Here is a 10,851-nt window from a genome sequence, read left to right as displayed (position 1 = left end):
ATATCTGGACTACAGCCTCCGTTGATCTCTACAAACCGTCCTTGTACAATTGTACTTGGATTCTCTTTGGAAGTCCTTCATTAGAGAAGGCTACCGGAGAGACGGCATCGAATTCGCATGTCTGTCTTATGGATAAAAAGAACAGCGACCATCTTCCATTTCGTAAATACGCGTTTAAGGTTAGATGCTTATATACTTGAGTTTCGAACTCTGATAGATTTTTGTTCGCAGCCATGTCCACCGAACTTCTATTGCCCCGGGCAAGAACGAGATCCTCTCGCGAGTAACACTACAGATTGGGAAAGCACAAGTCTGATCAAATGTCCGCCCCACTCGTCGACTGATGGCGGAGGAAAGACGGAACCAACTGATTGCGATTGCGACTCGGGATACGAACTTGAAGTTATTTGTAACGAATGTTCAATAGGTTCTTATCGTGACAAGGCTGTCGATGGCAAGAAGTGCGCTTCCTGTCGAGTGGACTTTGTCACGCTCCATGTTGGCACAACTACGTCAGAAGATTGTGTTTGTCGGCCTGCAACGTTCTACGTTCCATCAATCAAGGATAATTCAACAATTGAAGGTTCCTGTCATTCGTGTCCGTACAATCATTATTGTCCGGGAGGGTGGAAAAACGACAATCGGGGTTCTCACGCAGAGGCGAAACCGTGCCCCGCAGGGAGCAAGTAGGCGCACCAGAAGTTCTCCTCCATTCATGTGTTGGATTCTTCAGGGGCAAGGATGGTATCGATAGTATCTCGCTCGACAATTGTCTCTGTGCAATGGGGTTTGGTAAAAATCCGATCTTTGATGACGCACTGGCAGAGAACAATACGGTATCGAAATGTGAGGAGTGTGCGCGTGGATTGTATAAAGGGACACTAGCATCGATTCCATGTACTGAGTCCTGCATGGGATCAAGCACATCGCTTCCTGGAATGATTTCTAAGAGGCAATGTTACTGTCTGCCGGGATTCTCCTTCACGGGTTACGATTTTTCTGATGATCTTACGGAAGAGATGAAGTGCCGTGAATGTCCAGAGGGCGCTACTTGTCCTGGTGGTTTGGTAGAAACCGCTCTTGATAGACTCAAAGGTTAGTTTCTTGACAAATATGATTGTCAAGTTGAACTTCATGTTTATTCGTTATCTTGTTTTCACAGATAACCGCACTTTTGTCGATCTTACAAACGAAGATCATCGAGCGCCCTACCCCTCCTTTGGATATTATCCACGAAAGCAGGCTAACCGTCATTCTCTGCGGTTTGTTCAATGCCCAACGGAGAGAAGTTGTCTTGGAGGAACAGACCCTTCTAAGTATTGTGAGACAGGCCACTGCGGAGATTCCTGCGACGACTGCGACTTGGGGTTCACGAGGAATTCCCAATGGGACACTTGCAGATCTTGCGGCTCGTTAGCGTGGAAGGTCATTAATGGCGGTCTGCGTCTCTTCACTTACGTTTTTCTGGTTCTCGCCCTTACTTCGTTTCAAGCGAATGTAGTCCGCAATTCTCTCGCAGTCGATGGCGTTCTTTTTCGCCAGCTGATCAATGCTTATCTAACGCTTGTCTTGGCAAGCTCAATCGAACAACGTGGAAAATCGTTGAGTGATTTGATCGTCAATATGTACAAAATTATTTATGGAAGGCTTGTGTTCGAGTTCGGTGGAGTCGTCAACTATCAATGCTTCCTTGGGACAACTTATAAAGTATCACGCTTGCATCGTTGGGTGTATTCCCTTGTCGCAGAAATTATCCTTACTCCTGGATTATTCTTTCTGGCTGCAACACTGATCTGTGGGACAAGTTTGATGGTTTATCGTCTCATTTACAGAAGAAGGATCGAAAGACTTCAGCAGTTGCGCCTCTACGTTACCCAATTATCGGATTCTCGTCACCACATCATCGGGTCAACAGGGTTCTACTGCAAATCACAAATCGATGACATGCGAATATTTGGAGTTTTCCGATACACGGCCATCTCATGGAAATCTGCCATTAGCAATTTCTTCACTGATATGGTTCCCCTGTATGTTATTGCTGCAACACTCTTCTACGTTCCAGTAACATTCCGTGCATTTCAACTCATTTCTTGCGCGCCAATCGATCTAGAACCGGATGCAGTCAAGCGGTTCTCCCATAACGTAGCACTCGAATGTCGACCTGGAGATCCACCCGTCGTTATCGCCAGAACCGTCGGTTGGTTAACGCTCATTCTCTGGTCTATTGCATCGCCGATATGTTTGGTTGTCTATCTTTATTTATTCCGAAATCATTTATCGAATGGAGAAATTCGACGTAAATTCGGTTTCCTTTATGACGGATATAACAAGCGTTTCGTGACTTATTGGGAAGCTCTGATGTTCATGCGCAAGTTCGCTATCGCATTCATTCTCGGGCTACCACACGTACAGCTCTATGATTACAGCTCAAAAATGAAGTATATTTCAATAGGAGGCCTCATCATTTCGTGCTTTTCTCTTGTCGGGCAAATGACATTCCTGCCGTTCGTTGATCTGTAAGCCGCTTTCTGTAGCAATACCAACCAATTTTTGATCTTTGATTGAACGCGTTTTTACTTGTGTTCTAGAAACTACAATATTCTCAACCGCATGGAATCAGCAAGCTTGGTGGTTTGCACAGTCACCTATGCTCTGCTTCTGGTACGTTCCATGGACACATATTTCATCATGCATCTCTCTTCCGTCGCAGCTCGTCTTTGGGTCTGAAAACCAGATTCTATCGGATCTTCAGCGGACCACAATTCACATTTGGCTTCTCAATGGAATCGCTCTCATTCCAATCATTCTAGTGCTTCTGCTGATTGTGCGGTTTTGTTCTCTTCTGTTCTTCGAATCAGGAAGACGATCTCACTACAGCTTGGAAGACCTCAGCGGGCGCAATCTCACTTTCAAGGGATTTGCAAATATCGCCACATACGGTTATAACCATTTCCGCCGGAATCAAGAAACTCTCGTCCGTTACAATCCAAACACGTATGACCTGGAACTCAGATCCAGAAATCGAATTCTGAAGGAAGAGGAAGAGGAACAACAAGCGCGAAAATTGGGAACCGCCGATGTTTTTGGTGACCCAAAGTTTAGCGTCTCCATTGAAAATTTCCCCACAAAGCGTCGTCGTCCTTTAACGGTTGGACTGTTGGGTCCACACCAGCAAAGCATTTCTCGCTCGATGGGTATTTCAAGAGTTCATCGGTCCTATTTGGTGACATGCATTGCTGAAGCTCTTACTGCCATCGTCGTTGAACAAGAGAGTCCCGTGATTCGGGGATCATTCTTGGAATTCGTTTTCAGATTTGCTTTTTGTTACGTTCAAATGTATCGAATCAGGCGTCTTGTCGACCTAAGCGCTGATGATATTCGACGCACTCTTGTCTCAGTGGAAACACTTCGAAAGACCCACAACGCATCAACAGACCCAGAAAATGAAGTTGGAGCACCGCGTAATAAGCAAGGCGATCCTATTGATCCCACAACGATGGAAGAGCTTGAGCCAAAGAACAACTTCGGGTATCTGAAGACGCTGGAACGAGGCGTTAGCAATAACTACAATCTCTTTGAGGATCCCACTCAACCAAATGCGACAGAATTTCTCGAAAAATACTCGCGAGGGAATCCTAAGGCGGTATCGAAACACGTGCATTGGGCAGTTGAGTCCCAAAACATCTACTTCCTGGTCAACTGGTTCCTGGATGAGTGTGACCCTCCTGACCCACAGTCAAAGATTCAGGCGTTTAATATGCAGACCGCTTCGGTTACTATGGAAGAAGAATTATTGGAATCGATGGCGAACCCCGCTTCGTTCATCGACCCCATTACACTGACTGAATTGCACATGGCGTTGCGGGCAATGAGCCACAATTTAGGAAGAATGACGCAAGTCTATCAATATTTCAAGTGAGTGCTCCAAACTGATTGGAATGAAACTTGGTATGATTTTCAGAGATCACAAGAAAGAGAAGGAGACTCAGAAAGTGGAAGCATTACGAAACGAAATCAACCTGACCATGAAAAGGGTGGAACAGTGGGAGCCGAAGTTGTTAGAAGCTGAACAACCGGGGGAAATCTCCAGAGCAGGGGAGCTTGTCCAGTGGTTCCGTTTGAAAGAGGAAAATACGGCAATGGCAGCAGAAATGCAAAAAATCAAAGAAGAAATTTCTTCAAGACAAGAAGAGGTTGTGGAAGAAGTGAAAGCCGTGCAAAAAATATTTGAAATTGAGAAAGGGTTGCAAGAATCTCAACTTGAAGACCAAGATGAGATTTTGGCAAGTTTAGCGGCTTATGAAGCGGTATGGGAAGATGAGATCGAAGATCGCCAAACTAACATTGATGACATATTTGCACAAGAGCGGAAAAGAAAAAAGAGGAACCGTTTAGAGAAGTTCAAGGAACAAGGTTCAGCTGTGGTAAGTGTAAAATCGGTCAACCACCTGTTTAAAAGTGGAGGATTTGTACCCCATTCCATTTCCTTCTTTGCAGTTGGTAGATGGGAATCCAAACAGGAAACGATTCGCTTCTGAAGAATCTGGAGAGAGCGTCCTCGCAGTTCCAAGTTTCGCCGCAACTCAAGGACGCTGGGGAGAAATCATGAATGATGACGATAACACCTGGGAAGAAGGATCAAACAAAAGTTTCGTTCCGTTTATTTCATCTGGATCTGGAATGAAAGGGAAAACAAGATTTGAAGGAAATCGTTCTGATTCCAGTAGAGCATCATTGTATAAACGGATGTCCAGTCGTCATTCAGTCTCCTCGTACACACATCATCACGTTCCTTCATCCCCGGAATTGACTGGCACTGTGATTCATTATGATAGTGATGTGGGATATGGGAAGATGAGATCAATACCAAAATTGGATCTACAGTCGTCGAGCGGAACAATCCGAAGGCGACCGAAACTCAAGCTCCAGCCGTCTGCTGGAAGCAAGAAAAGCAGTGGGTCAGGGGATGAGGTATGGGGTTCTGTCAAACTGGGCAGTCAGCAGTCAAAACGTAGCAGTGGTAGCCAGTTCTTCCCTTCACCAACCAACCAGCCCCAAAGAACGCAGTTTCGTCCCGACGAAGCAACCGCTGTGCATTCATTCCGTCGCCGCGAAGCAGACTGGCGGGATTTCCGTCAAGCTTCTGGAGCGCAGCCGAGATCAAGCGCCGATGCCAGTTCGTTCCGCGCTCGTTCGAGGTCTCCACAACAACGAGGGGTTCAATTAAGGAGGCAGAAAGACTCTTCAGATGAAGAACTTTAAGAAGCTTTGTTCAAAATGTTTCTCTATTCACTTCGCCTTCCTGTAGGGGGACGCCTGGCATTGAGAATTGCTAGCATTGGTAGAAACACTAAGTCGATCAGCGAAAATTGCTAACACTCTGTTGAGTGGTTGCCTCTCTCAAACATGAATGGAGTTCATCCGCCGAAGGTTTTCTTTTTTCTGAGTTTCAATGAAATTCATTGTGAAAACTGAAACGAATTGGCTTGAACACACTCACGAATGGATTGTGATCTTGATCAAATCCAGCCTTCCATTTTGGGACATCTGGTTTTTACCCTATTTCTGAAGCCAACAACAAGGTTCTCGTAGCATTCTGTCGCTCAGTGTTGCAATTTCAATTAATTAATAACCACGACAGACAACTCGTAGCACTCAAGTTTCTGCAATGCCCGAATGTACAGCTAGTCGCCAGCATTAAAAGTTCAACCAGTCAAAAAAAAAGCAGCAGAGACCATTGATTTCATCTCCCGGCTTCAACAGGGCACTGCTGCTCGTCTGATTTGATTTCCTTTTCCCTTGCTAACATCAGAAGCCTTTCATCAAAATTCTAAAGAACATCAAGAGAATCAAAATTAGGAGAATCGCTAGAAGCATTTTCTTACCTTGACTCTTGCTTGAGCCACTTGTTCGATCACTGTCGATGCAAGGTATGCCATAAAAGACGATATAACGACCGTCAAGACAATCGGGATGATCGAGCGTCCTTTCATGGATGCTGTTGCAGCTGCAGATGCGGAACGTCGGAAGCTCTGGATTTCTTGAACGACAAACTTTTCCAACTGCGCTGGGCCCCCGAAATGACGATTAACAAGAGACGCAAACGGCGGCATTTCAGCAAGCAAAGTAATGAGATGGGCACGTTTCTAAGAGAATGAATTTCTACCATTTAATTCTGAACATCTTACTGTATCGAATCGCTCAGAAAATACAAAAATAAGCAAAGCAGTTTGGGAAAGCACCTTGACGACTCCCTTTCCAAGGACGAGGGCAGTGAAAAAAGACCAAAACGGCATCATAAAATGGCCACAAATCACGCCACATACATCGAAAAGCGCTGAAAACAGAAGAAAAGAAAGCGAGGACCATCGAAGTAAAGATCAGTTTTTGGTGTAGCCCGTACCATTTGGCCAGGACGACAACAGAAACACACCAAGTGCTCCATAACGCTCAATTAAGTGCATCATAGAATGTACAAAGAACTGTTTTGCCCGTTTCAACTTCGAATTGCTCCTAACAAGACGCAGAAATCAACTATAGCTCAATAACATTCAATTGACTGACTTGTCGACAGAATTCAATTCAGCGTTGAATTCCTCGAAATCATCTTGCTTCGTTTGAGCGGCAGCGAAGCTTGCAGCATAAGGCGGAAGTTCTCCCAAACTTGTACCGAAACCCCACAGGAGCGACGCAGGAAGGCATTTGTAAAGAAGACCCAAGAAATCCGGGGGGGCAGGAGAACCAGTTCCGCACTGACAGAAAGACAGCCGTACACAGTTTGGGGAGACAATCAGAACCCCGCACCTCAAAAACGAATCCGGGTGGTTTGTGGTTTGACCACATCGAGATGTAAGGATCGAAATTCAACGAATTACAGACTTCGCTTGTCAAACAAATAGAATAGATGTGAGGGAAGAGAAACAGGACTCCTAAGAAATAAGAAATATTGTGAAAACAAAAAGACATAGCAACGAAGACATTGCGTGCTATAATGATGAATGCGAGTGCTGCATATGTTGTTTTGGCTTGATGGCGCACCTGAATGAAGGCCACATCCAAGACCGATGGAGCTGAGGACACCCAATCCCACCCACCATGTGATGAATGCAGCGTTGAAGGTCAGTGTGGATCCCAGATGTTGATGGGGCCCAGGAATGGAATTTAGAATCATTAAAGAAATAAGAAGTGGAAAAACAATTCCTCGGATATAGCGATGAATAACAAAATATGAAAAAGAAGATTTGATAAATTCAAGCGCTGAAGTCCCAAAATGATGAAGTGTAATGAACGGATGTCTCAGAAGTTTAATCTGTTCTCGGCGAGTCTGAGAGACAGAAGCCCGCAACGTCGACTTTCCCTCCGATTTCCTCCATTGGGCTAAAGAGACAGACCAGTGAGGAAGCAAGTAGCGCGCGGCTTCTTCTTCAAGCGTCATGCTGAGTCCCTCTTCTTGGGCTCCCTGATCTGCGCGCGTCGTTTCTGGGAGGTTTGGAGCTTCGGATTTGACCTTGTCGTCTGGAGGAGGCGTCGCACTGCCAATGAATGGGAAAAGTGAAGCAGTCCAACTTCTGGTGTGACGCAGCAAACGCTCCCTGAGATGGTCCAATAATAAATCCTTCTCAGCTGGTGGAGATGTGACTTGAAGCGCTTCGTATGATTGAGGGTCGAAACTGGTTGTTGATGCGTCGTCAGATCGACTGAGATTCCAAACGCCTTGAAGTTCGTGACGGTCATGATTTTCAGTCTTGTTCGTATCCAGAGGACGCCACTGAGATTCAGAGCGGCCAGATGGTTCCTCTAGAAAACGAGAACTGGGAAGGTTGTGAGCCATTGGCATGCAGGGACCATTCAAGCAAGTAGAAAACACTGGAGACTGGGGAACCGATTGAGACTGTTTTGGAACGGAAGGTGCAAGCAGAGGGGATTCCTGAAGACAGCGCAATGTCTGGGAACAAAATGTCTCGAACGCGGTGTCACTTGAGGTTCTTGTCAGAATTCGTGGCGGGTTAACGAGGGATAGTGTAGCGCTGGTTTGCCCAGAAAGAAGGGATTCCTTTGAACCGAAATTTATTCCGTGGAAGCTTCCACTTTTGGGAGGCCTTGTTCGCTTAGATGTTTGCGATAGAGAGAGATCTGCTGAAGTTGAGTTGGAGAAAAGAAAAAGATCAACGATGGAGGATGTGGTTGTGGAAGGCGTCGGATGTTGATCAAAGTTACAGAAAAATCTGGCCTTCCTATCGTTGGTATTCTCAGTGCTCACAGACCCTAGAGATGGAGATGAAGATTGCCTCAACGAAAAGGGAATCTCCTCCATTGGACGGATACTGCAATTTTCCAAGAAGCAGGTTGAAAAGCAGTCCAATAATGGCTGAACATCACAGACTGTCAATCCGAAAGGGTTGGCCTTTAGTCATCGTGCTCTATATAGGTATAGAAGCGCTTTACAATTTCAGGCTCCACAAAAATAGGCGGCAGTCCTGAAGTCTGTTGGGTCATATGAGCGCGTCCAAGCCAAATTGTCATCTGCCAAGTGTGGATGAGAACGGCCTTGTTGAGGAGGGCAAAGCTCATATTTTCAATGGAGACGCTAACGACGTCTTCTACAACCCAGTGCAAGTCTTTAACCGCGATCTATCAGTGCTCGCTATCCGTGCGTTCGCAACTCTTCGAAGAAACGAAGAACATGTAAAGAGCGCCAAGTCGGATAAAGAACCGTCAAATACGAAACTTAAGATTTTGGAGTCGTTCGGCGCTACTGGCCTGCGTTCGATTCGATACGCTTTGGAACTTGATGATGTGATTGATTTGGTTGTGGTCGGAGATTTAGACGCAAAAGCAGTGCGTCTCATAGAAGCAAATAGAGAAAGAAATCAGGTAGATGAAACGAAATTGAGAGGTAGGATCAGTGGAACGCTCAGACAACTGGAATGCTACTTCGAGACCACCTTTTCCCTTTGTGGCTTCAGCTGTATGTTCTGATGCAAATCAACTGATGTACATGTCCCGTTATGGTGGGATTAACGCAACTAGAGCGTTTATTCTGCCGGCTGTCGGATCAACAGATTCACCAGCAATTCAAGTCCCAATTGATGCTTCCACTCAAATTTCTCATTTCGATGTCATCGATCTCGATCCTTATGGAAGCGTGGGAGATTTTCTAGATGCTGCGGTTCAATCAGTAGCAGATGGCGGAATCTTGTGTATTACTTCCACGGACATGCCAATTCTATGTGGAAATAATCCCGAAGTCAGTTATTACAAATACGGCGGGACTGCAGTGAAGGCCCGATACGCGCACGAAATGTCGCTCCGAATTCTTATCAACGCCGTCGCGACTGCCGCATCGCGACACAAACGAGCCGTCGAGCCTCTTCTGTGCTGCAGCGTCGATTTTTACGTTCGTTGTTTCGTTCGTGTGCGGGAATCTCCATCCACCTGCAAACTGCTGGCGTCCTTGTCGTCACTTGTGTTGCAATGCACGAGTTGTGATGCGTTCTCGACTGTCCCATTGGGAATTGCTCAACCGAAACCAGACAAACCAGGCGCCTTCCACTTTAAGGTTGCTCAAATGCCGACAGGGTGGAAAACTGGTGACGCTTGTAACGAATGCAAAGGAAGAGGTACTTGGGTGGGGGGGCCCTTTTTCTCTGGACCTCTGTACAACAAAGTAAGCTCGCCTGTGTGTCAACATATAAGAATTGTGTCTATCAGGAGTTCGTTGATCTTTGTCTCTCTCTATTGAATGAAGTTAATGAAGAAGGTCCACTTTCAGGAATGACGATGAATTCCAAAATTCGTGGTCTTCTTACTGCGATATCTGAAGAAGGCATTGATGTTCCACTTTATTATCATCTTCCGTCTTTGATGAATCGAGTTAAAGTGGAAGCAATCAAGACGTCATTGTTCAAGTAATACTTCCTTCATCACTTTGTTGCTTAGATTGAGTTCCACTTTTATAAAATGTCATATTGATTTCCACTTTTGTAAAATATTGATTTCCACTTTTCAGGTCTGCTTTACTCAACCTTGGATTCTCAGCGACGCATTTCCATCGTGAGCCGCAGTCGATCAAAACCAACGCACCGCCTTCTGTTGTTTTTGACATTCTCCGGAAGTGGGCTCAGGTACAACACTGATAATTCCTTGCCCGTTGACGCAAAACATTTTCAGGAGCATCCGCCAAAAAACCCAGAGAAATATGAAATCTTGAAAAAAGAAATATCGTAGGTGGTCCGTGCATTCTGGTGTTCCTCAGTTTCTAATTTTTTTTAGAACGGAAACCCCAATCTGCTTCGATCCACACCCAGATGCTATGTCTAAGACACCAGGCGGTGTTTGTAAGTGGCTCCCCAATCCCGCTCCTTATTGGGGTCCGAAAGCACGAGCGAAGTCAAAAAGGTAATTTGGATGATGGTCGGCAGATTCGAACAACGGTTTGTCGTCAGGCCTCCCGATACGCCAAAAGAAGAATCAGCACAGAAGAAGATGAAGGAGTAATTTTCTGTTCTTCATTTTATGAAACGCTAAAATTCTAATTTTGAAGGTGAACATGAAAAAGACGGACATTGTTTTGACAAACATTGAGATCGAAACCCTATGGACTCGTCGGGTGACAATGAATGTGAGAACCGGTCATTTGACAGAGTCGATCTCGAACATCGTCAACTCCTTGTTGATCTGACCGTCCGACATAGTACTTGGGATAGAGAAGAGGGAGAGGGAAGATGTGAGCTTCTGTTGAGAAGATACAATCACGAAGAGGGGCAGGAATCTAGGAAACAGGAAATTCATTCAAGTAAGACGAAAGCATCTTACACGTTGATTGATGACATCAGAGCTGACAACAGTGAG

At 45.5% G+C, this 10,851-nt stretch overlaps 1 protein-coding gene across 1 annotated transcript; it reads left to right on the top strand.

The window, feature by feature from the left end:
* The first annotated feature begins 8,496 nt into the window (after nucleotides 1–8,496).
* On the top strand, nucleotides 8,497–10,402 carry LOC129617851 (tRNA (guanine(26)-N(2))-dimethyltransferase-like). The gene is made up of 6 exons (XM_055532897.1): nucleotides 8,497–8,896; nucleotides 8,967–9,247; nucleotides 9,712–9,908; nucleotides 10,010–10,124; nucleotides 10,171–10,223; nucleotides 10,273–10,402. The coding sequence occupies exons 1-6, from the start codon at nucleotides 8,497–8,499 to the stop codon at nucleotides 10,400–10,402; spliced, it is 1,176 nt and encodes a 391-aa protein (XP_055388872.1).
* Nucleotides 10,403–10,851: the final 449 nt, after the last annotated feature.

Source organism: Condylostylus longicornis, unplaced genomic scaffold, assembly GCF_029603195.1.
Source record: "Condylostylus longicornis isolate FDR11 unplaced genomic scaffold, ASM2960319v2 ptg000664l, whole genome shotgun sequence".
NCBI classification, from domain to species: Eukaryota; Metazoa; Arthropoda; class Insecta; order Diptera; family Dolichopodidae; genus Condylostylus; species Condylostylus longicornis.
This window is presented reverse-complemented; position numbering and strand designations above follow the sequence as displayed.

Excerpts from the sequence above, each read along its gene's own strand:
- LOC129617851 (XM_055532897.1), top strand. The coding sequence starts at position 8,497 with ATGAGCGCGTCCAAGCCAAATTGTCATCTGCCAAGTGTGGATGAGAAC. Across the intron at positions 8,897-8,966 it reads AGATGAAACGAAATTGAGAG|CTGTATGTTCTGATGCAAAT; the intron begins GTAGGATCAGTG and ends TTGTGGCTTCAG. Across the intron at positions 9,248-9,711 it reads TATGTGGAAATAATCCCGAA|GAGTTCGTTGATCTTTGTCT; the intron begins GTCAGTTATTAC and ends TGTGTCTATCAG.